The sequence below is a fragment of the Antedon mediterranea genome, chromosome 9 (genome assembly GCF_964355755.1).
Source record: "Antedon mediterranea chromosome 9, ecAntMedi1.1, whole genome shotgun sequence".
NCBI lineage: Eukaryota > Metazoa > Echinodermata > Crinoidea > Comatulida > Antedonidae > Antedon > Antedon mediterranea.
In genome coordinates, this window is record NC_092678.1 from 490,839 (window position 1) to 518,665 (window position 27,827).

At 35.0% G+C, this 27,827-nt stretch overlaps 2 protein-coding genes across 2 annotated transcripts; one reads left to right on the top strand and one right to left on the bottom strand.

Moving 5' to 3' along the window:
• Positions 1-112: 112 nt before the first annotated feature.
• Positions 113-2,774, top strand: LOC140058520 (aminomethyltransferase, mitochondrial-like). The gene is made up of 9 exons (XM_072104162.1): positions 113-320; positions 543-759; positions 854-1,014; positions 1,179-1,260; positions 1,368-1,513; positions 1,606-1,792; positions 1,880-1,996; positions 2,132-2,326; positions 2,358-2,774. The coding sequence occupies exons 1-9, from the start codon at positions 183-185 to the stop codon at positions 2,378-2,380; spliced, it is 1,266 nt and encodes a 421-aa protein (XP_071960263.1). The 5' UTR covers positions 113-182; the 3' UTR covers positions 2,381-2,774.
• A 69-nt stretch (positions 2,775-2,843) lies between these two features.
• LOC140058519 (uncharacterized) lies at positions 2,844-27,575 on the bottom strand. The gene is made up of 6 exons (XM_072104161.1): positions 27,292-27,575; positions 25,905-25,990; positions 15,906-16,083; positions 8,841-9,092; positions 7,077-7,280; positions 2,844-6,582 (listed from the first exon to the last, which is right to left on the bottom strand). The coding sequence occupies exons 1-6, from the start codon at positions 27,340-27,342 to the stop codon at positions 5,005-5,007; spliced, it is 2,349 nt and encodes a 782-aa protein (XP_071960262.1). The 5' UTR covers positions 27,343-27,575; the 3' UTR covers positions 2,844-5,004.
• Positions 27,576-27,827: the final 252 nt, after the last annotated feature.

Genomic DNA, 27,827 nt, shown 5'->3' on the forward strand with positions numbered 1-27,827 from the left:
GCCAATTATACAACTTATGTACCAATCGAACACGATGTATTTATAAATTTATAAATTTCAAAATTATTCCAATCGAATACGTAATGACAGGTTGACCCAGGTTGACCTCTATAAAGTCACACATACATCAGTGTGTCTTTGCTGGAGCTAGGCCTAGGAATTGTCATCTAAATTCATTTATAATGGCGTTGATATGTCGTGTACGAAACAAAGCGATTTCTATATACCGGGGGAGTACAAATCTAGCTGTAAACTGTTTAAATATCAATGAGGGATGTACAATAGCCCAACAGCAGCAGCGTTGTATGAGCAGCCAACAAGTAAGTCTACTAGACTACCTAATGCTAGGATTTGTTTATTTCATTTTTTGACAAGCACTAAACACCTCCGGACACCCCAGGCGCGCCTGTATCATTACCCAGGCTATTCCAAGTTTCTCTATACAAACCTACTTTTTGTGACGTATACCAACAGATCTGGATATCGTGAACTGTTCAAGACAACTTCAAGTAGATAAAACATTTTTTTTAAATTCTTTCCAGGTACTAAAAAAAACAGCACTGCACGACTTTCATGTGGAACACGGTGCCAAAATGGTTGACTTTGCGGGTTGGTCGATGCCAGTACAGTACAAAGATGGCCTGATAGCGGAACATCATCAATGCCGTAACCACGCAACGCTGTTTGATGTATCACACATGCTGCAAAGCAGAGTTGTAGGAAAAGACGGAATAAAGTTTATAGAGAGTTTAATAGTTGGTAACGTATTGACACAGAACATTTGGTTGAGGATATTTATGATGACTCATATAGAATGATGAGGTTACTAAACTACCATTTTTTGTTGTTTCAGGTGACGTAGCTGGTCTGGCCGACGACAGCGGTACACTTAGTTTGTTAATGAATGATAATGGAGGTATTATAGATGATTTGATCGTGAGCAAACTGGGAGATGGAACATTGTATGTTGTACTTAACGCCGGGTGTGCGGATAAAGACAAAGCTCACATTGAGGTTTGTTTCAGCTGTCATCCATCACACAGCTTCACAGTTAACAACATTCATAAGAACATATGCAAAATAAGTTTTCGAATTAACAGCATAGTCTATTCGTAGGTGGCTAATGGCGTCCTAGTTATAAATTAAATAAATTAACCATGAATTTAAATTTCTTGCAGGAAAAATTAAATAATTTCAAATCAACTGGAGGTGATGTAGAATTTCAAACTATTCCAAATAGATCATTATTGGCATTACAAGGTAAATACAGGAATCAAAATTTCGATGCCAAGTAAATGTTATGTGTATTTTTAAAAAAAAACATTTGCATAAATTAAAAAGAAATTTACATGTTCTGTTTTATGAAGGACCCAGTATGGCAAAGGTTTTACAGGCTGGTGTACAGTTTGACCTTTCAACTTTGACATTCATGAAGACTGCGGTAATGGATGTTTTTGGTATCCCAGAATGCCGAGTCACTAGGTGTGGTTATACAGGTGAAGATGGAGTTGAAGCAAGTGAACAATTTTATTTTTAAAACAATTTTTAATCATATTTCTATAATTTTTTATGTACTTTTATCAAACTTTTATTTATATAATTTAGATATCCGTTCCAGATGACAAAGCTGTACATCTGGCTGAGTGCCTCTTGTCGACTACAGAGGGCGACGTTAAGTTAGCAGGCTTGGGAGCGAGGGATAGCCTAAGGTTGGAGGCAGGTCTTTGTCTCTATGGCAACGATATTGATATGACAACAACGCCGATAGAAGCCACATTAGCTTGGACAATAGGTAATGATTCTTTATCTACGATAAAGTTTTGTTTGGATGCTTTCAATATTTCAAGCTCTAATAACTATTTGCTTTTTTATTATGCAGCAAAAAGACGAAGGCAAGAAGCAAACTTTCCAGGTGCTGAGATCGTGCTTAAGCAGTTAAAGGAAAAACCAAGTCGTAAGAGAGTTGGTGTGATGTCTAATGGAGCGCCAGCTAGAGGTAATGAGAAAAAAGAAAGATGGATGAAAAACTATAAAATGAAATGAAAAAGAACAAAAAAAACTAAACTGATAAAGATTAAACTATCATATTGTAACTAATAATACTATAAATTGTTTTCATTTACTTTTTCAGCTGGAACGCCAATTTTGAATGAGGGCGGTGTGCAAATTGGTCAGTTAACGAGTGGGTGTCCATCGCCAACCCTCAAGTGCAATGTTGCCATGGGTTACATAGATACAAAATATGCAAAAATTGGAACCGAAGTAAAGTTACAAGTTCGTAAGAAACAACAAAATGCTAAGATTAGCAAAATGCCGTTTGTAGCTGCTAAGTACTATACTAAGTACTAAGTACTATACTAAGTACTATACTGGAAAATAACAAAGTATTCGGTGTGAAATTATCAAGTGATTCTATAATAAACTATACAATACACACACGGCTTTGTCAATCAATTGCCTGTTATATTGTATGTATAATTAATATGTTAACATTATTGTGTGATCCCACATTTACTTAGCTTTGTTTGAAATTAAAAGCAAATATATTCTTACTTCCATTTGAATTCCAATCAAGTTATATTTATACTGAAATACAAATTTGTTATACATTTATATTTATAAGTTTATTAGGCTGTCTGACAGTGGCTACTAAATTCAAGAAAACAAACCAAAGTTTAGATGATAAATAATAAATTCTGTAATTTCCAAGTAAAGTAACAACATAACAATACAGAATATAATGTCACTGGTTTGTATATGTTCTATGGTTTATAAATATTTATATGAATTGAAATAAATGAAACATAATGTATCTTTTTAGTGTTTTCTGTGATTTTTATAAATCTGAACAGGAAGACCCAAACAACTATAGCAAACTGTTTCAGGCCTAACAGGTACGACAGACCACAAACTGCTATGAAAGGTCTCTGAACAGCTGACAGTCCTTCAACAACTGTGAGCCCAAACAGACCCTAAACAGAATTGCAGAGCCCGAACGACTACGGCAAACAAACTACGGCAGAGCACGAAGAGCTACAGCAGAGCCCGAACAACTATGGCAGAGCCCGAGCAAATATGGCAGAGCCCGAGCACCACACCATTTAAACAAGACTTGATCCTTCTTTCCTAATTCATGGCTTCTCATATAAAAGTTTGTTCCCGTATCATTGGTCGATAGCGCTTGCTTTCCAAATGTGTGAGTTGGCCTAAAAATGAAAGTAAATCACATTTTAAATAATCACTCCTTTTATTCATATTTAGCTGTCACTTCAAATAAACTCTTAAAAAATGTAAAATGCAGTGATTCTGGATATAAAAGAGCAAACAGTTCATAGCAATAAAACAGTAATAGTAGTAATACTATTAGTTATTAGGATGAAGTCTCTTACAACAAACTATCAGTTTCTGCTGCAGTTACTGGTCAAAGATTCTTAAGCTAAAAACCAAGTTCAAGCTTAATTATACCATGGAGGTTAATCAACAACTCCTGATTATACCAACAGTTATACTGAATATCGTTTTATTAAAGAATAAGAAAAATACATGAAATGAAGAAAGATGGAAGATATATTCTCAATGACAATTTTTTTCAAACACTTTTTTCTAATATCACACATTGACCCCAGTGAGGTCATGTTAGGAAGGCTGGTGAAGTTGGATTCTAAATTCAATATTTTTGTATAAAAATGAATAATGGTGTTTCTTTGGTGTTGCTTCAGCCAAGAAATTGAAACTGTACACAAAAGAAAAAAAAGAACCTTTAAAATGGCTGCAGTTCATTTAAAAACAAATAGTAGTTATGATAAATTTCTACCATTTGAATACGGTCTTTGTTTTTGTCAAATTAACTGGGAGCCAAAAACTGCACATAATTTCTAGAAATAATAAATCAACAAATATTATATTTACAAATAGCTATTTAAAACAAAAAATAAAATCATATATTTAACATTTAATTTTAAGCAAAATCATTATTGTACTTTTCAAAAGAAATAAACACATCAAGCCAAAATAAATAGCTATATATAAAAGAATAATTCAATATATTACACTCTTTAAATTACAATATATACAATCTATATAAGCATGGCATTAAATCAAACAAGCCCACCCTGGGACAGTAAATGAGCTTGCCTAACCGTGGAGCTTTAAGGTACGTTTGTTTTTGTTTTTGTTTTCTACAAATTACTTTCTGAATGCAATGAATAATAAATATAATGTTGAATACAATGTTAATTTCTTAATGTAATTAATAAATAATTAAGTATACAATATTAATGTTAATTTCCTTATCTTAATGTAATAAATGTAAAAAACTCAAGATGAAATGTACAATAATTGGAATGAAGTATTGGTCCATTATACGAGGAAAAGAAATATACAACATTATGATATTTAAATTATCTAACTAAACATGATTGGACAATTACGATTTTAAAATGTTAAATGTGAATTTTCTTATTACTACAGTCAATCGCTTGACTATTTTTAAATAGTATTGTAAACTATTATATTTAATAGCATTATAGAATTATAACTGGAATGGATATACTGTACAGTTTTGGAAATTTTTTAATACAAATAATATTTTAAAATTCTTGTCTCCATGTAAGGTCAGAGGTTACAAAATCGGTCAACGGTGGTCAATAGCGCTACAAACATTTTTAACTCATAAAAGCAAGCACCTACAGATTAAAAACAACTTTAAGGCCAATTAATTGGAACTTATGGTGGATACTAATAAATAGATATTGCATAGCAGAGGCTACTTTGATGAACAAATATTGTGACCTAATATCTCCTCTAAAGGTGTCCAAATATGTTTAAATGAATCTGTCATGTATGAATGTGCACATTGTAATTGTTAAGTACATTAAATGATTACATTATACACTGCATGTATAAATAAATGAATGCGTTGCAACTGACTTGTAAGTTGGTTATTATCTTTTAAGTATTTCTAATTCAATTTATAATTGCTTCATAAAATAGTAATAAACATTTTCATGAAATAATGCACTTCTTCTTACGAGAAGCTTTACGACTCGGCAACGACCTCGATTGAAGAGACTTTGACCTGTGTCTAGACGATGATTCCACGTACGTGATGCGTGGCTGACGACTACGATTAGCAAAGTAATCCTCTTCGTCCTCGGAGGACGATGAACTCATGTAGTCTCCCTTGATGTAATCTTTGAGTTGTTTTTCAAACGTGTTATCTGAATACGTCTTTTTAAGTTTACGAGATGTACGTTCAGAACGGTATTGTGGCTGCTCTCTCTCGAACGGCGCACGATGTCGTGGGGGCGGTGTTTTTCCTTTCCACGAACCTCGATACTTTCCGTTTTCTGATTGTCTTCCTTTTCTTGCACTTCCATTACTCCTTTCAATTGGCCAGTTCTCTTCTAACCGCAAATCTTCTGGTCTGGAATCTTCTACCCATGTGTCTTTCCGTCTGCCATCCATTCTTTCTGGTCTGGAATCTTCTACCCATGTGTCTTTCCGTCTGCCATCCATTCTATGATCTTGTCTTTGAGGCGCCGTCTGTCTGTCCTCTGATCTTCTCTTATCGTACAACCTCTCATCTGGTCTTCTACCATTCCTCATATACACATCCTCTTGTCTCCTTCTGTCCATCTTTCGATCACCATCAGTCGATGATGGTGGCATCGGCATATCTCCAGGATGGCCTGATGGATGCCAACCACCGTTCTGATCATGTGGTGAGGTGATCCTCTGTTCTTGTGAGCTAGGATATCCCGGTGGTCTATCATCTCTTTTCCATTCCTTTAGCGGTGGTCTGGCACCACCTACAGTATTCGTTGCGGTCCTCATTTCATTATTGTTCCTTCTTAGTTCGTAATTCTTTGGTTGACTAAATCTTGCGGACCATGGGTCAGGTTTTGTGGAAGGTTTGCCTCCAAGACTTTGCGACGAACCACTGCGTCTTCGATCGGATGCCGACAAATGTCTGTTATCATCCTCTCTCCTTCTGTCTGCAGGACCAAAACTACTTCTCCGTCGCTCGTCTTCTTTGGAAGATTTTCTGAGATCTGGTAAAGACGTTCTGGAAAGTCTACTAGAGTTTTGAATAGTTCTTTTTGTCATTTCGTCATCAGTTGCCGGAATTATCTGATCTAAAATCACGTCATTAACATTAATGGGTTTGCGACTACGACTAGTTTGTAAATCTTGTGTCTTACTCTCGTGATCTGACTGAGTCCCGCTCTTTTTTAAAATCTCTCCACGACTACAAGAACTGCTACAATAAATTAGTCCATGTTTTGGCAGAAAAGGACGTCCAAGTAAAGTCACACCACACGTGTAACATTTAAAACATTTCTCCGTCGCATGCCAATGTTGACCTTCGTGTGACATTTGACCCTGGTCAACACCGACAGGTTCTCCACACGTGTCGCAATATTCAGAGAACATTGATTCAAAACAATCGCAGCAATACGGCCGTCCTTCACGCATGATGTATCGTTCTCCGCCAAGTTTCTTGTCGCATTCAAAGCAACAGAAGTGCTTCATATGCCAACTTCTCCCCTCTGCTTCAGTACATTCCTCAGCAAAAATTATCTATTGATAAAAAATAAAGACATTTTTTTTCAAATATTTGCATATTATTGTTCTGCTTAGACAATGCAATATACTACTGTATATGGCAGAGTATAACCCCAGTATAGTCTATTGATAAAAATAAAGATATTAAATGGTTACATGTATTCTTGGCAGGCAATGTAATCTTTATTATAAGAGAGAGAGAGGGGAAGAGGTTTTTACGTTTGTTTGTTATACAAATTTTCCTACTGCGCACATCCTTACACATAGTTGGGGGTAATAAGGAATAAAATTACCAAAATTGTACTGGAGATCCTTGCTGTTATACAGTACAATATTATTGTTTTACCAGTTGTTCAGATAAACTAAATAAACAATTAAGCTGCAAGGAAGTTCATAAATAAACTTTACACCTCTAGATGACCCCATCCAGTCAAGATGACCCCATCCAGTCTAGATGATTCCATCCATCTTACCCCAGTTGTAATATAAATATACAAGTGTATACTTACTTCATCACAAGCACAGCACCTTGGTTTGAGTGATTCTGAGTGATGCCTACCACAGTACAGCTTACCATCCCGGTAGAAATAGATCAGATCCACTAGCAGTTCAGTACACACACAGCATATGAAACATGCCGGATGCCAACATGCGTTGTGCCCGGCACGGGACGCAAACACCGCGATCTCACCACCATGAATACCGCCACCACACTGTGAAAACAAAAAGATTGGCATTCAAGAAGTTGTCTGGTTGTGTTTTCGCTTTTATTTATGATTGGATTATGATGAAATGAGAAAACCATTTAATATTGTTTTGCATAGAATTAAATAAAATTAATGTTGACATTTTATTGAAAGTTATTAATAAAATGGCATATTATTTTTATTATATCTATTTTATTTTATTTTATTCAATCAAAACCAACAGCGATAAATACCGCCACTATTTAATTAATTAATTAATATATTTTTTTTCATTTATTGAAAGTTAATAGGAAAATGGCATACATTATTATTGGTAAAATCATTGTAAGAATCAAAATTATAATCAACATCATCATAATCATGACATCATCATCATCATTATACAGTAGTATTATTCTAGTTCATGATTGATCATATCATCATATGATATCTAATACTGTTATTTTCACTACATTACTTATAGCTCACTATAAACGAATATGAAATTTGAATTTGATACTGAAATTATAGAGCATGGTTGTAAGATGATATCGTTCAAGTAAGTATCTTAAGAATAAGAGCCGAGCGGTTCTGTTAAAATTAGCATACAGGTGTCAAAACTAATTCATGAGATTGTATTTTATTTATATCGGTCAATTTAGTGCTGGAAAAAAAGATTAACAATATTGTGACTGTACGGTATAAAAAATAAGTTTATTAAGCAATGATTGAATGAATTCTAGAATTTATAACAGTTTTATAATGGTAAAATTACTTTATTTGGACACAAATTAGTTACTAATGTATTTTAAGCATGCATTGAAAGATTATCAAAGATAAGTGGGATTTAGTTGAGGGCGATATAAAACCTATAATGAGATAGATAGATTACCGATATAAATAACATGAGGTAACTGAGGGAAACAGACAAATAAATAAAAATACAAATATGAAAACAAATTTTTTAAGTAGTTTATATGAGCCTCTGGTTTTACGGATTACGGATCAGAGGCTGATATATAAACTACTTAAACAATTGTAAAACATTCGTTGTATTTCCAAAATGTATAAAAACAAATATTAAAAAGAATGAAAAGATTACTAATTTTGTTCTTTTTTGGAGCAATAAAATGATATTACAAATCATGAATATTCATGAGAAAGATAATGAGGTCGTTGAGGTCAAAGCAACTTTGGGGATTTCATCATAGAGGCCTATAGAGAGTAATAACGTTTCTGAATCCATTATGCAATCTAGTTTGTGGCTCACAGGCGTAGATTCTATGAATAAAATTATTATGACTTTTATATAATATTATTCACATTTAATGCATCCTCGGAAAATATACATAATTATACTGCTCACATTTAGCAATATTTTTAACATTTTGAACGGAAAGAAATAATTGTAAAAGTATTGAGAATGTAAACTTTTCTGTTCATAAAGTTGCTGTTTATATTCAAAAATTGTTAGGTTGTCATCAAGTGTGTCTTGTTTTTAATAGTGAAACAATTACTTTATTAATTTATTAATATTAATACATGTTGTACACAACAAATATTTTTAAATAGTCAAATATAATTTACCTGGTAGCAGACACAACCTGCTAAAGTAAGTGGTAGAGGGCGTGCTGTTCCCCTACCGAGAGCCTCTCGTTTTCGTTGCGCACTAAACAGACGCAACTCCTTCTTTTCCTCTTCACTTAAGCCGTTGCAATAACGCATCTCATTATCGTGAGGGGGTAGTTGCTGTAGAAGCGAGCGGATGCGGTATTTCTCACCGGGACTGTTGACGTACGGCCGCTTCTCTTCGGGTAGCGAACACATGTACTGATGAACCTTCGAAGACGAAGAGAAGATGAAGAAAAGATAAAAATAAGGTCAGAGGTCATTGACAGCCTAAGAAATCACATTATGATCAAAGAGCTTTTGCTGTGAAAGCTCCAATATTGTGGAACTCTACTCATTTTTAGCTTTTAAGACATCTTTTGCATCAAGTTTTTTCATTTATTTAACCATTTTTCCATTCATCATCTTCCTTTACTGTGTACTTAGTTGTCAAATAAGAATTCAAAAAAAAAAGTGTTATTGTTATGTAGGTTGGGCACATTAAGAATGTGCTTAAATATTTGTTATTATTATTATTTTACTGTACAGTTAAGACATTACATTATTATTACAATGATATTGGTAAATGTTTTTTCAAAAATTAACATACAAATATAACATGGCACTGCCCATTATATTAGCCTAAATATTTTGATGGATACACTCAATATTTATGGAATGTACTCTATAAACTTGAACCATAAAAGACCCTGTTGAATCAGATAAGCCGGTGTTAATTAGACTTAAGTACATATAGCCAAAGGGCCACAAAATTCCAATATCATTTTGATTTGAAAAATTAGTATAATTATATAGTGGAGTGAGTCATTCCTCCATGGCATTTGGTATTATGATTATTAAACCAAAAATAACCAACATTAAAAATCAAAATATTCAACATTAAGCAAACTCTTAAAAATCGTTGTTAAGTAATAAGTAACAATATTAGTGTTAGTTATGTGGCATTTAGATCTAAGTGATGACTTGAAATCCTTGTAGGCTGTGAGTCATGGTGATTAGTCCATGCTTTCTTCCATGAGCAATGATAAATAATTGGCGAGATGAACTTAAATGGACGATGGTATTTGATAGCACAAAGCAATGAAATATAAATTGATGAAAATCAGTTGGATGGTCTTGAGTTCACAAAGGCAATGTGCACAAAACAAAGTGTACTGTACATAAGTAAAGTCATTTTAAATCAGTGTACATTTAAGTAACAGTGCATCAGGGTTTTAAGTCACTTATATTGTATTGTATATTTTTATTTATTTATTTTTTTCACCTAATATTTATAGAGGGTGACCCTAAACATGGTACTGTATGCTGACAATCAAGAAGCCCTCATGATGAGTTATGATAAGTGTCTGTGTGTGACACTGACAGTGGCTATACTAGTACACCGAGATAACACCCTCCACCCCCACCCCCTACTCGTCTTAAAAGATGTACTAGGTTCTTTAAAGTGCACATGAGCCAGATGTATACACTGGACCTACGGTTTATAGATTTGTTCTACCACCATGGAGCGATTAAGGCTTGAACCCTTGCCGATGTTAATATGGCAAGGTATTACATTTCCACTGTCTGAACAACTCACTTAGTGTTTATAGTAAGTCACTTACTGTGTACCACCAGTACGGTACTGTACATCATTTGTTTTTAAAGTCAGTAGGCCTAACAGGTAAACCAGTGTTTTAAGTTAGTACGCTTGACTGGTCATGTGCAGCCAAGCGTTCAAAAGAAGTTCAAAACAAATTAGGACAGGAGTATGTTTGCATTCGAGACAGAATGCTTAATTTGCATAATTTTCATTAAAGAAGTGATTCACTTTAAACATTAAAGTAACATAAAATGAGAAACAGACTTAATTCTGACCCACAATTCAACAAACTGAACTACTTAAGATTGTAACTTCACCACTTTTTGTTAAAGGACAACTTGAGCGAGGACCATATTGTAACAACGTACAGTATTAGGAATGTTGTGAAATCATCCCTAAGTAATACGTTGTTAAAATATGGTCCTTGCTCAAGTTGTCCTTTAAATTGTTATAGTTAAAAGTGAGCGTCTCTTTCCAAAATAAAAGCACTGCCCATTACTAGTCTGCAACTTAGTAAATGAAGAATGTACAGATAGAATTATTGATTCGCTCTAGTGTACTGTATTACTGTATAATGTTATCATAATAGATGTATTCCGTACTTTCTTTCAAACTTTGAGCTTTACAGATCAAAATGATTTGAAATTAAGTTTAACCAAAGCCACGGCTGATAACATATCATTTGATAACCCTAAACATGGCTGGTATAAAGCACCACACAAACTATCTTGCTTGGAAAATAAATCAATATTTGGGTTGGAAATCGTGACAGATATAGATCCCCAATTTGTTCGTTTGAAGTACCGGTACTCTGTTATTGAAAACAAATATTTAACGATCTGGATGGAATAAAAGGTAATTCTGTTAGCGTTACTCTAGTTGTTTGCACTAGTTTGTTTAAATTCTTTAGTTGTGGTTGTTTTTATCTCAAATTAATAAAATGTTAGCTGTGTCTGAATTTCAGACAGTACTGTAATGATAATACATTTATAATCTCAAAACACTATATTATACTATAGATAGTAGTCATTAAAAAGAACATGAAAATATTTGACCATTCCTTGTGGGCCTGATGTAGTACCAGGGATTATATTCAGCTGGACTATTGGTCAGATTTTACATAGCGGTCATAGCCTGCAGACCTGTACTAATTGAACATTATATTATTTATTTGTATTTATTTTGGAGACAAGTCTCCCGGAGAGGCTAGTAGCAACATAGCTGTTAAGGCTAGTAGGTAATTTTGCGGCCTCTCCCTTAACTAATCGTAATTTACAACAAAAAAGTTGGAAAAAAAAGGTTGCTTTTAAATGATGCAAATGTTTGTGAATCAACAACAGATTGAGGCAACTGTTACTGTCCCTTTAAGATGTTCACCTTATGGGTATACATCCTTTGTACACTCTATGAAAACAATGTTCTTAATTACATCCCATACTGTGAGGAGACTCCAACTAAATTAGTTAAAGTGTGACTCCTGGCTCTATCAAAAACAATATCCATTGGTTGTTCACCCTTCTGTGTCATGTGACTCCTGGCTCTATCAAAAACAATATCCATTGGTTGTTCACCCTTCTGTGTCTTGTAAATTATTATAAGTAGAACAATTTATACTCAATATTATTGCAAGCAGTGGCGGATCAAGGATTTTGAAATGAGGGAGCGAGGGTCTAAAACTGGTGAAATAAAGAGCTGAACTTAATCTAATGTCCTATTTTTTGCATCTTTTCAATTTAGTGGGTGCCCAGGCTGCAAGGATATACTGTAATTATTCTGGGTAGACTCCACCAACTCTACAGCTTATTTATATTTCCGCATTCTGTACTGGCAGCACCCACATATAGAAAGGTACTGTACAGTACATGACGTTTTATTTTGTTCCCATCCATTCTTAATTTGATTATAACGTCATGAGGAAATTTCCCAAATGATCGAAATCAAAAACGGTACTGGGGACTCAACCAACTATATTTAAGGTATTGTATATTTCCACATACAGTACCTGTATAGTACTGTACTGGCAGTGGCACCCACCTAAAGGAAGGTACAGTACCTGAAGTACTGTTTCATTTTTGTCCCATCCATCCCACATCAAGACTATTTTAGCGACATTACTGAGCATGAAACCATGTCAAAGTAAATCAATTATTCATTTTATTCACGTTTTAAGAACAAAATGCCAATCTCATCTATCACAATATTGGCTTTAAAAACCTGATTAAAGATGATATGTAATAACGAGTTAAGGAACAGTTTGAATCCTATAATAATTACTTTATTAGAAAGTGAGACAGTTTGGCGGGAGGAAGTGTAAACATGCTAGTATTCTAATAGGATTGTATATGATTGAATAATCTATGAATAAACACTGATGAAAAACCTCTAAACTATATAAGGTACTGTAGTAGTCACTGACTTGACAGAATGGAACATAAATGGGAAGGGGGTTGTAATGAAGGAAGGCTTATGATCTGGTATTGCATTGCGAGTGGCCAAGTGGTTAAGACAGTGGAACCGTCCAGTGTACACACTGCTCGTGTGCACTTTCAGTATGTCTGCTTGTTGAAGACAATGAGAATTCAAACAGAATATTAGCCCCATGTTCTATCGTCCTCCTCCCTCCCTAAAATCCTTAGTGATGTTCTTATACAATACAATATACATGAAATGGAAATTGAAAAATTGATTGATTGGTTCCAGGGGTAATAAATAATAAATATACATTAAAATATACAAAATTGACCATTCATACTTTGATCACACATTACTGGTCATTGAGTGACCATTCATACTTTGATCACACATTACTGGTCATTGAGTGACCATTCATACTTTGATCACACATTACTGGTGGTCATTGAGTGCCACCATTCATACTTTGATCACACATTACTGGTCATTGAGTGCCCATTCATACTTTGATCACACATTACTGGTCATTGAGTGACCATTCATACTTTGATCACACATTACTGGTCATTGAGTGACCATTCATACTTTGATCACACATTACTGGTCATTGAGTGCCCATTCATACTTTGATCACACATTACTGGTCATTGAGTGCCCATTCATACTTTGATCACACATTACTGGTCATTGAGTGACCATTCATACTTTGATCACACATTACTGGTCATTGAGTGCCACCATTCATACTTTGATCACACATTACTGGTCATTGAGTGCCCATTCATACTTTGATCACACATTACTGGTCATTGAGTGCCACCATTCATACTTTGATCACACATTACTGGTCATTGAGTGCCCATTCATACTTTGATCACACATTACTGGTCATTGAGTGCCCATTCATACTTTGATCACACATTACTGGTCATTGAGTGACCATTCATACTTTGATCACACATTACTGGTCATTGAGTGCCCATTCATACTTTGATCACACATTACTGGTCATTGAGTGCCCATTCATACTTTGATCACACATTACTGGTCATTGAGTGACCATTCATACTTTGATCACACATTACTGGTCATTGAGTGACCATTCATACTTTGATCACACATTACTGGTCATTGAGTGCCCATTCATACTTTGATCACACATTACTGGTCATTGAGTGCCACCATTCATACTTTGATCACACATTACTGGTCATTAAGTGCCACCATTCATACTTTGATCACACATTACTGGTCATTGAGTGACCATTCATACTTTGATCACACATTACTGGTCATTGAGTGACCATTCATACTTTGATCACACATTACTGGTCATTGAGTGACCATTCATACTTTGATCACACATTACTGGTCATTGAGTGCCCATTCATACTTTGATCAAACATTACTGGTCATTGAGTGCCACCATTCATATTTTGATCACACATTACTGGTCATTGAGTGCCACCATTCATACTTTGATCACACATTACTGGTCATTAAGTGCCACCATTCATACTTTGATCACACATTACTGGTCATTGAGTGCCACCATTCATACTTTGATCACACATTACTGGTCATTGAGTGCCACCATTCATACTTTGATCACACATTACTGGTCATTGAGTGCCACCATTCATACTTTGATCACACATTACTGGTCATTGAGTGCCACCATTCATACTTTGATCACACATTACTGGTCATTGAGTGCCCATTCATACTTTGATCACACATTACTGGTCATTGAGTGACCATTCATACTTTGATCACACATTACTGGTCATTGAGTGCCCTAATGGCTGACACATTACTGGTGGTCATTGAGTGCCACCATTCATACTTTGATCACACATTACTGGTCATTGAGTGCCCATTCATACTTTGATCACACATTACTGGTCATTGAGTGCCACCATTCATACTTTGATCACACATTACTGGTCATTGAGTGCCACCATTCATATTTTGATCACACATTACTGGTCATTGAGTGCCACCATTCATACTTTGATCACACATTACTGGTCATTGAGTGCCCATTCATACTTTGATCACACATTACTGGTCATTAAGTGCCCATTCATACTTTGATCACACATTACTGGTCATTGAGTGCCACCATTCATATTTTGATCACACATTACTGGTCATTGAGTGCCACCATTCATACTTTGATCACACATTACTGGTCATTAAGTGCCACCATTCATACTTTGATCACACATTACTGGTCATTGAGTGCCACCATTCATACTTTGATCACACATTACTGGTCATTGAGTGCCACCATTCATACTTTGATCACACATTACTGGTCATTGAGTGCCACCATTCATACTTTGATCACACATTACTGGTCATTGAGTGCCACCATTCATACTTTGATCACACATTACTGGTCATTGAGTGCCCATTCATACTTTGATCACACATTACTGGTCATTGAGTGCCACCATTCATACTTTGATCACACATTACTGGTCATTGAGTGCCCATTCATACTTTGATCACACATTACTGGTCATTGAGTGCCACCATTCATACTTTGATCACACATTACTGGTCATTAAGTGCCACCATTCATACTTTGATCACACATTACTGGTCATTGAGTGCCACCATTCATACTTTGATCACACATTACTGGTCATTGAGTGCCACCATTCATACTTTGATCACACATTACTGGTCATTGAGTGCCACCATTCATACTTTGATCACACATTACTGGTCATTGAGTGCCACCATTCATACTTTGATCACACATTACTGGTCATTGAGTGCCACCATTCATACTTTGATCACACATTACTGGTCATTGAGTGCCCTAATGGCTGACACATTACTGGTCATTGAGTGCCCTAATGGCTGACACATTACTGGTCATTGAGTGCCCTAATGGCTGACAGGGAAAAACTGTCTAATGACCTATTTTTTTTGGTAGATATAGATTTATAGTGTTTATTTTATTACTTGTTAATATACCAGATTTACCAATAACTGTAACTTAAGGATGAACTTACCTGCTCAGCTTTGAGTCCAGGTGGCAGCCAGGTGTACTCCTCCAGGACACAGCCACTGTCATCATCAGATGCTGACCCTCGTTGAAAGTCCTGAATCATCCGACTGACCGTTCTCTCTTGGTCATTAGCCATCACACGGTGATCTTCTCGTGGACATTTACAATGAAGGCATATTTTCCTGGAAAGACACAAACAAAATACACTGTATGAAACCAATTGTTTGGTGTATAGTACATATATTTACTGTGTACACTAAAGTACAATAGTTAACACTAAGTGCTTCACAAAATATTTTCCTCACTGTATGGTAGGTTAATTCCAGTGATTCACAAGTAAAAACTGGAGCTAAATTTACAGTATATTTTAAAAAGCATAAAGAATAAAATGCATTCCCTTGTATACTAACAATTAAAATAATGCTGAAATCTATAAATAAGCTACCATGTCACCAAGAAGTAAAGTCAACCATGTCACCAAGAGGTAAAGTCAACCATGTCACCAAGAGGTAAAGTCAACCATGTCACCAAGAGGTAAAGTCAACCATGTCACCAAGAGGTAAAGTCAACCATGTCACCAAGAGGTAAAGTCAACCATGTCACCAAGAGGTAAAGTCAACCATGTCACCAAGAGGTAAAGTCAACCATGTCACCAAGAGGTAAAGTCAACCATGTCACCAAGAGGTAAAGTCAACCATGTCACCAAGAGGTAAAGTCAACCATGTCACCAAGAGGTAAAGTCAACCATGTCACCAAGAGGTAAAGTCAACCATGTCACCAAGAGGTAAAGTCAACCATGTCACCAAGAGGTAAAGTCAACCATGTCACCAAGAGGTAAAGTCAACCATGTCACCAAGAGGTAAAGTCAACCATGTCACCAAGAGGTAAAGTCAACCATGTCACCAAGAGGTAAAGTCAACCATGTCACCAAGAGGTAAAGTCAACCATGTCACCAAGAGGTAAAGTCAACCATGTCACCAAGAGGTAAAGTCAACCATGTCACCAAGAGGTAAAGTCAACCATGTCACCAAGAGGTAAAGTCAACCATGTCACCAAGAGGTAAAGTCAACCATGTCACCAAGAGGTAAAGTCAACCATGTCACCAAGAGGTAAAGTCAACCATGTCACCAAGAGGTAAAGTCAACCATGTCACCAAGAGGTGAAAACTAAGCAACATACTTAAACTACCAGTAGCTGTGTTAAGCGCAATACAAACTTACTGTTAATGTCTAATGTGATTCAATCTAATAATACATTTCCATGATAAACTAGAATTACTGCATGTAAATACTTTAGTATTTTTATAGCATTTCGCGCACTTTGGTCTTAAGTAGCGGCTTCTCTTCAGACTGCTAAGTTATGTTTATCCTATTATTACATCAGAACACAGCACTTAAACTACACTTGATTGCAGCTTAACACCAATCTCTTTGTTCTTAACTTCAACCAATACTTGAGTTGAGTACAGTATATCAAGCAAAATAAGAAAATACACAAAACCAAATAAAACAATGGAATGAGGTTTGTTTACACCCGCAAAGAAAAAAGACGATTTCTACCGTGAGAATTAAAAGAAATCAACTTTGTCTGAGCTCAATTTGAACTAATGAATTGGGAACAATAAATTTTAAGCCGAGTAGAGATATACAATATGATACAATTATAAAGTAAAGTACTAAGTTGCTGTTATTATATATACTTGACTTGTTTTTATAAAAGGTAAGCAAATGACACAAACCAATAGTGGTGTTATTGTAGTAGTCTATTAGTGCCGCTTACGTGGCTAAACCGACAATAGCCCGTCAGAGGGAGGGCTTACTAGATACGAAAAGTTCCTAGAAAACTCATGAACCATAATGGACTAGTCCGCAACTATGGCCTCGTGTGGGAATGTTCTAACTTTCTTTTCGTAACGTTACGACGTGAAAAGAATAGTAAACAAATAATGCGAAACAATGTTCGCATTACAGTATTTATTATTTGTGTACACTTTTACTGACAGTTTGGACACCTAGTCTATGAACACCAGCAGAAGACAAGGGAAACGATGGAGAGACGACAGTTTGGACACTTAGTCTATGAACACCAGCAGAAGACAAGGGAAACGATGGAGAGACGACAGTTTGGACACCTAGTCTATGAACACCAGCAGAAGACAAGGGAAATGATGGAGAGACGACAGTTTGGACACCTAGTCTATGAACACCAGCAGAAGACAAGGGAAATGATGGAGAGACGACAGTTTGGACACTTAGTCTATGAACACCAGCAGAAGACAAGGGAAACGATGGAGAGACGACAGTTTGGACACCTAGTCTATGAACACCAGCAGAAGACAAGGGAAACGATGGAGAGACGACAGTTTGGACACCTAGTCTATGAACACCAGCAGAAGACAAGGGAAACGATGGAGAGACGACAGTTTGGACACCTAGTCTATGAACACCAGCAGAAGACAAGGGAAACGATGGAGAGACGACAGTTTGGACACTTAGTCTATGAACACCAGCAGAAGACAAGGGAAACGATGGAGAGACGACAGTTTGGACACCTAGTCTATGAACACCAGCAGAAGACAAGGGAAACGATGGAGAGACGACAGTTTGGACACCTAGTCTATGAACACCAGCAGAAGACAAGGGAAACGATGGAGAGACGACAGTTTGGACACTTAGTCTATGAACACCAGCAGAAGACAAGGGAAACGATGGAGAGACAACAGTTTGGACACCTAGTCTATGAACACCAGCAGAAGACAAGGGAAACGATGGAGAGACGACAGTTTGGACACCTAGTCTATGAACACCAGCAGAAGACAAGGGAAACGATGGAGAGACGACAGTTTGGACACTTAGTCTATGAACACCAGCAGAAGACAAGGGAAACGATGGAGAGACGACAGTTTGGACACCTAGTCTATGAACACCAGCAGAAGACAAGGGAAACGATGGAGAGACGACAGTTTGGACACCTACAGTAGTCTATGAAAACCAGCAGAAGACAAGGGAAACGATGGAGAGACGACAGTTTGGACCCCTAGTCTATGAACACCAGCAGAAGACAAGGGAAACGATGGAGAGACGACAGTTTGGACACCTAGTGTATGAAAACCAGCAGAAGACAAGGGAAACGATGGAGAGACGACAGTTTGGACACCTAGTCTATGAACACCAGCAGAAGACAAGGGAAACGATGGAGAGACGACAGTTTGGACACCTACTCTATGAACACCAGCAGAAGACAAGGAAACGATGGAGAGACGACAGTTTGGACACCTATGAAAACCAGCAGAAGACAAAGAAAACGATGGAGAGACGACAGTTTGGACACCTATGAAAACCAGCAGAAGACAAGGGAAACGATGGAGAGACGAAATCCAATAAGAACAATGGCTGATTATAATGATGTTAATGATTGGATTGTTTCGAATCAATATTACTGATAACTAATTAGTAATAATAAGATGCTATAAAATTATCGAATAAATGTTGTAAGTGCACTAGTTACTGCATTATATCGTACATGGAGTAAACATTCTTAATTGTTGTAATTGTTCAATTGTTTGATATTTTTACATTGTGTTACAAATTTTAAGCCTTTAAATAAACAGGTGGATAATGTATCCTGTAGCTCTCTATAATTTATCACCTTTACAAAAAAGTAGTTCCTTGAAACTATGTCATAATACACTTTGGAATGTGGCCAACTACTGGGTAGTTACCATAACAACATAAAGCAATAAAAGTTACTGTATACTGTAAAGGCCTACAGGTGTTGTGTCATGTTGCGGAATATGATTGAAGGTCAATGACCTTTGACGTGGCTTAAATTGCTAGCACTTTACAATAAGCAATAAGGTCCATTTAATTTCGCTGTAGTATAAATCATACTCGAAATTATTATCAATTTGGTATATTTTTTTAAAGTTCTCATTTTTTAGGCAAATTGCCATGGATAGCCACAATTGTTGGTATCTACTTTATTAGGCCTACATTTAAAAGAAGAACAATTTATAATTGTATAACTTTACATAACTGTAACACTGTTTGCGTAGTTTATTAACAATTCACCAAAAAAAAGGAAGGAATTTCTATAGAACTGACAGAATGTGGGAACTACTTGAACCAAATCCTACAAAAACTGTCAACCAAACTATCATGTGACATCTAACTTGTTTTGTTACAAAGTCACTCACTGTAGGTTGAAAATATTTTTATAATAAATACAGTATGTAAGTTCCACACCACAGATTCATAATCCTATTATTATGCAATATCACTGACTTAGTGCTTAACAATGGGTGATGATATTGGACTAAAATAGATAATCAATGGTACTGGTATCTGACTAAGTACGTTATAATGCCATTGGTATTTGACAGTGATAATGGTGCAGGTGTAAAAAGGGCAGATAGATTTGAACCCCCCCCCCCCCCCCCGATAAAATACACAACTTACTAATGTATTGTTAGAAGAGATTACAATCTATGGTACTGTACAGAGTACACTAATATGTTTATACAATTATACCGGTTTTACAGTAGCCTGTACTTAGCTAACTGTATGCCAACAAGGTTTACTAAGTGAGAGCTTGTATGGCTATTGAGAATTGCACTAATTACATTCAATGTAGAATGAAATATTAATCGGTTTAATTGAAGACAAAATCTGAATAAAATCAACAAATTATTAATATAAATTTTCCTAAAATTAGATTACATTTATGGTTTGAATTACCTTGACTTTCTGTTTATAAGGTAATGCCATTTTCACTTTAATTTGCTAATAAAGTTTAAACTACTGTAGCAAGTAGATAAAACTTGGCTTTAAGTTCAAAATTGTCATAGTAGCATGTTGACCTTGGATGCTACCTTTTGCAAACATGTCTATTGTGTTGCTAATTAATCTTATTGTTGTGTTTTACACTGTTCAACATTAAGCACAATAGATAGATAGATGCTTGCTTTAACAAGTTTGTTTGAACAAAGTGTGAACTTGAGTACAGACAGTACATATGATGCAAGGCTAACTGTTCATTATGATAATTCAAGGTTTATCGGTCTCAACATGGATGGAAATATTATTTCTCCATGGTCTCAATAACCATACTATACTATAGTTTACATTATGTTTTAAATTCCATTTACAAAACCCGAAAATAGGGTCACTTTTACAGTTTGTTTTTCAGATTGTAATTTAAACAAACTAGTATAAAATTACCTACATGGGAAGAATAAAGAATTTGAATTTATACTAACATTTAAAAATAATTATTAAAAAAAAACTCTAGGTAGAGTATGAAATATATTCAGTTTAGAGTGTTGGCTGTACAATGATATACACTACAATGGTGATGCTCAAGTATTACCACAGCAATTCAAGACATGTTCAAGTTTACCAGTTAGATAGTGATTACATAAAACTGAAGGTCACAAGTAGCCTGTCTAGCCACTTGGCAATAAATCACAAAGTTGAAAGGAAGTGATCACAGTGCCTTGTTCATGTGTTATTACAGTTGATAGGCTAACATGATTAATGTTTGCTGTCAAAATACATTAATGTTTACATATTGGTTTACACCATTAACACCTTTGAAAGGGTGATCAAGGTTGACCACCTGAGTGGACATCCATAAACATTGAACAATACATTACAGCTGATAGTGGACATCTATAAACATACAGTACATCCGATAGTGGACATATATTAACACTGCAGCCGATAGTGAACATCCATACATTAAACATTACAGTACGGCCGATGTTGGACATCTACACTATGCAGATTTTGATAACTGCTGTACTGTACTGTATACTGTACTGTACTGTATACTGTACTGTACTGTATACTGTACTGTACGTGTATACTGTACTGTATACTGTAAAGTATACTGTACTGTACTGTATACTGTACTGTACACTGTACTGTATACTGTACTGTACTGTATACTGTACTGTACTGACTGTATACTGTACTGTATACTGTACTGTACTGTATACTGTACTGTATACTGTACTGTATACTGTACTGTATACTGTACTGTATACTGTACTGTATACTGTACTGTATACTGTACTGTACCGTATACTGTACTGTATACTGTACTGTACTGTATACTGTACTGTACTGTATACTGTACTGTAAATTGGCCCTACTGTAAGTCTCCACTACTTTAACAAATAAGTTTAATATCATTACAGTAAGTACATGTTATTACCAAACCCCAAAAAATCTAATGAAGTCTGTGTTTACACCCTAGAATGAATCAGTACAAAAGTAAACACTACAAAAAAACTCCTTTCTGATGAATATTATGAGTGACATCAATTGAATTATTCTTTTGTTCATATGAAACCACAGACGTAACATGCATACAAAACTGAACAATCCACAAAATGTGCGCACCATAATGGGAAGAAAAACGTGGTTGTGTAATTTGACAAAGTTCAGACTTAAGTCAAGGATAATAATACCAGCTAATAATGACATGCTTAATTGTGAACTTAGTGCTTACAATGATAGTGGATAACAAAGCAAAGTTTTCATTTTCAAAATTGGGTTGAACAACAATTTATAAAATGTGTCATGTCAAACAAATAAACAATAACGGACCAGGATACGGATTGTACAAATAAATAAATAAAAAATCATTGGTTTACTTTAGGTTAAGTGTATAGAAAGCAATGCATTTTAGTTTATATCTTCATTTTGTTCAATTCAAACTAATTCCTCTCTGGTTCAATGCAGCAACCAAGCACAGAGTGATGACACAATATTTTACAACGCAAACATTGTAAAATACCTAGTAGTACTAACTAATACTACTGTATAACAGGTAGGTTCTCAAATACCTAGTAGTACTAACTAATACTACTGTATAACAGGTAGGTTCTCAAATACCTAGTAGTACTAACTAATACTACTGTGTAACAGGTAGGTTCTCAAATACCTAGTAGTACTAACTAATACTACTGTGTAACAGGTAGGTTCTCAAATACCTAGTAGTACTAACTAATACTACTGTGTAACAGGTAGGTTCTCAAATACCTAGTAGTACTAACTAATACTACTGTGTAACAGGTAGGTTCTCAAATACCTAGTAGTACTAACTAATACTACTGTATAACAGGTAGGTTCTCAATTCACTGAAATATGATTCTACTAGAGTAGAGTAGAGTAGAGTAGAGTAGAGTAGAGTAGAGTAGAGTAGAGTAGAGTAGAGTAGAGTAGAGTAGGCTGGACTAAAACAAGGAGTACTTTAAGCAAACAATATTAGAAACTAATAATTAAAATTGTAAACATAATTCAGTAACTAGTCTCTCATATTGTTTATAGTACAGTTAGGTACTCAGTTTTTTTTTTAGGAACAAGTCTCTCAATGTTAATAGTATAGGTACTTTTACTCTCTACAGAATCTAGCTTTATTAGATTTTGAAAATATAAAACACAATGTAAAGGTCTATGGTACAGCCTGGCCCAATAACATTAACATAGTAGTTCAATGTCTAAAGCTGTTAAACTGACACAGGCCAAGTTTTATTACCGATCTCACAGGGTTCCTGGGGTAGCACTAACATTTCATTTTGTTTAGCCATTTGGCGAAAGTCAATATATTTTTTTTAGTCAAATCAGTTTATCTATAGCCAAAATGGCTAAAGTCAAATTTTTTTATTTAGCCAAATGAATCGGTTTATAGCCAAAATTAAAAATTTTTGAAATATAGTGGTAAAAACATTTTAGTCAACTTATCTATGTCAACAGGTCTATACACTGTTCCCTGAACATTTTTGTAAGGCATTGAGATAAAGAACCATGCCTAATTAATCACTGTTTAAAAAAAAATATTTTCTTTGGTATTTTTTTTACATGATCAAAACAATTGTTCAAATTGTTTTTAATCATACAGCATTTATACAGTTATCAATTTAATAAGAAACATTTTACAGTTTTCTGAAATCCCCTGAACGATATGTTACTTTTGTTTTTTACGCTTGGCTGGTCATGTTTGCATGTGACGGCTTCCATGGCGTACCAGGCGAAAATCGTGTCCTAGAATCACCGCCGCGCAGCGGGTTAATGTTTTTAAATTGGGTATGCTCAAGAGGTGCGAAAGTGCAGAACCGCCGGCCTAGGCCTACAAAAAAATTATGTACAACAACGCAACGGTATATCGTATGCTAAAAATATTGAGGAAAATTCCTAGCAAACGAACACTCGTATCGTTGTTAAACGTAAGATAATATAGGCCAAAGCACAGAATACTTCTTTCCATCCCTCTCAAGGCTGCGCCGAAGCGTTTCTGTCAGGTCGAGAAATTTATCCGATTATTATTTATTTACACAACACAGAAGCAAAGAATATATATAACAAGAATGAGTAATCCGCGATTTTCCCTGTAACAGTAATATTGTCCATGTGGTAGGGCGCCGCCATAAGTGTGGATGTATCTGGGATGTATACAACTTTTTGTGACGGTTTCAATAATCAAAGGCTAGACCACCGGTAGTATTTTCATGATAAAAAATGTTATCAACTACATGCCAACATCATGTTAAATGCTATTTGGATATTTAATTGTTCGTTTTATGCAATTTATTTAGTAAAAACTGCCGTATAAACAGATCGCTTTATCAACCGGGCGCTACGATAGCGTGACCGGGCGTGTTGGTGTTACGCGTTTTCATGAAGGATAGTTAAATAATATTCCTATATTTAAATTGTTTCTGGTAAAACAAATAAATATTAATGATATTTAACATTTTATCCTATTAATAACATGTATTTTATACTAATTTATATCATAAAAACAATACTTAATTTACCGGGCGTAGAGTAGTACGCGGCAATGGTAAAGAATAGGCCGTGCTGAGTAAGGATTCGTTGATTTTTGGTGTTGCTGTGTTAGGCCTTTTTGGTGAACTAATTTAGCATGTTAGTAAATAATTGTCTGTAAAAGTGAATGTACACTAGTTTGTTAATAAGTATGTATTATAAAATAGTTTAAAATTGCAAAATATTTTATCATTTTTTTATTTAATGTGACATGTATAATATCTATTAAATCAAGTCTTATTTAGTATGTATACATCCGCCCTTATGAGGGCGGGCATCACTCTCTGGAGCTCTCTGTTACAAATTTCTCATGCAAAAATCGCGGAATACTCATTCTTGTGATATATATTCTTTGACAGAAGCCAGCGGCCGGCCCCGCTCAGATGCACGTGTGTGTTTAGCTAAATCCCCGTTAGACTCTACCATTTCCCGCATGTTGTTTTGTTTACACTGACGCACGAGGGAAGTTTATTAAGGCTAAAATATGAAACTACATTAAATTGGAAGACTCTAAAATGCATAACGCATACATTTTTGATTTCGATAAGATTAAGTCGTCATTCATCGAAGATACTATAATGTTTCTTTTTAATCTGAAAAGTACACCCCTATCGAAAAATAGACAATCCCGGTATTTAGCCGACCGTCGGCTACGTAGTCGATCGTTTGTTCAGCGCACAACACGTGATAGTTTAGGTAGACTTCATCATCCATGTGTCGTGTAATGTCTGTCTCTCTGTGCAGTCTACCTCTGCTATCTCCATCTTTTTGAAAAAACAAAGAGACGCCTGGTACAACGAAACAAGTTGACGAAAAATGGAGCTTGAAGTAAACAACGTGATGACGAACAAAATAAATGCTTGGAGATCGACAAATGGACCTTTTAGTTGGACTTTATGCTTTCGCCAAAATGATTATTTAATTATCTATTTTATCATATGTCATCGTCAAAATGGCTAAAGTAGCCGTTTTATTTTTCGCCAATCTAGAAACGTTTTCGCCCATGGCGACTTGGCGATCGGCCAGTGCGAGCCTAGGGTTCACAAATGTTTTCAATAATGTTAACAATGTGTAAGACATTGACATGCTAAGTTCAACATTGTAATCATCATAAAATCAAAAGGCATATTTGTAAATTATCTAAAAAGTGTTAAAATCTGTTGAATTCTTACCTCCAGTAATGAAGGGCAAAGCCTGGGCATTTATCTCCACATTTATTGCATAAGGATCCTTTATCTTGGTCTTGGAGGGAAATGTTCTGGAAACAAAAATAATAATAAGTTTATTGTTAAATGTTTTCTTTTGTAATTGTTCCATATTTTTATATGTTAGTAAAACGAGCAATGAATTTCCGAAAAGATTAATAAAAGATAATTTGAATTTGATAACATAATCATGGATAAAGAGTTTGTTGTTGTTTAGAAAATAGAATTCAAGTTAACAATCAATTCGTTTACACTATGGTTTATTTTTCTTGAGGTTCTGCTTATGGAAAATAATTCAGTAACGTGTCTCATATTCTTATTTACAGTTAAATAGAGTATAATTAATAATAATCGCATCTTTTTAACATGTAATGCTAGTGCCTTTGATTTTTTACTTCAGTTTAGTTGATACTGGCGCTATACAAATACCTAAATTATTATTATTATTATTATAGTTTAAATTCAACCAATTTCTTTTATTATTATATTATATATTATTGTTTTTGACAGACCTTTCAATATTTTTTTTGGATGGATCACATTAAAAAAAAAGAATATAAAATATTATTTGCTTGGGATCCAAATTAATTTATTTACACATATTATATATTTGTATGCATTTACCTATTTTTATGACATTTTATTGTTAATTTGCATAATGACCATAAAGAATATGATCTAAGAAATACTATAAAACATCAAGTTTATAATTTAAGTTTCAAAATAGATTACCGGTATCAATGATGTCGTACAAAAACCATTGTAAAAATTCAAGGAAAATTAGTTAGTCTGTACTAAAATGTAACAAAGGAATAATACACTGGGACCTTGTTCTTCTTAAACCTCCAGTATCTAATGAACTCATTTGCATAACAATGAATAAATTACAACCAAGCTTATCAGAATTAAAATATATTGAGAAATGTTTAATTAGATGGCTGAATTTATTGTACAAAGAGTTTACAATCTATATATTTATTAGAGTAAAACCAAACAGAAACCGTATGGCCCCACAACCCCAAACACCCTTCCTAATTAAGAATATCAACTTCACATGCGTTTAATATTAATAAACATGATGACAATACAATTTATCACATCATCAGAAATGTGTTTTATATTTTTACATAAATAAAACCAAAATTAATCGGTCTGATTACACTTATAATATAATATAACAACACACATTCTAATTATAAAACATCTATTTAATCCTAGGCTGCACCCGGCTAGCTAGGCTACGTCTAGTTAGGGCATCCTACCTAGCCCCCCACAACGTCCTTCTACACGAAAACAGACAGACGAGGAGCAGGCGATTAGCCACCTGCTACCGACAAAAACAAAGATGACTTACCCCATCTTTCCGGTCCTTTCTTTTGCTGTTTGGCGTACCACGGAAAGACATTTTTAATATCAAAGTAACACAATATGTTTACAAGAAATAAATATATCAAATTTTACTTTCAGCCCATTATTTATAGTAATAATCCAAAGAGAAATTTAACAACAGAATTAATATCGGCACCTTCGCTCGCTTCGTGTGTTATTCACCATGATTCACTTTGCAACAAACGATCGGCGCGGATGAATTTTGACAATGAGCCTTATTACTTAGGTAATGCGTGCTTAACCAATCCGAGTTCTGAAATTTCAGAAATTAGTGTAAGAAATAAAACACTCTTTTAAAAAACTTTTTTGAAATTATTTTATTTTTACATTAAGACATAATGTATTTAAACAAATAGAGAGAATACATTAGCCAGGCATCGGCATCTTTACACATATATTTCTATTTATTTGTTTCTAATTTTCTGACATAACTCAGGTGTTCTTAAAATTGAGGGCGCCAAACATAAAATTTACGAGATCGAAAGGAGGCCACAAGCCAAA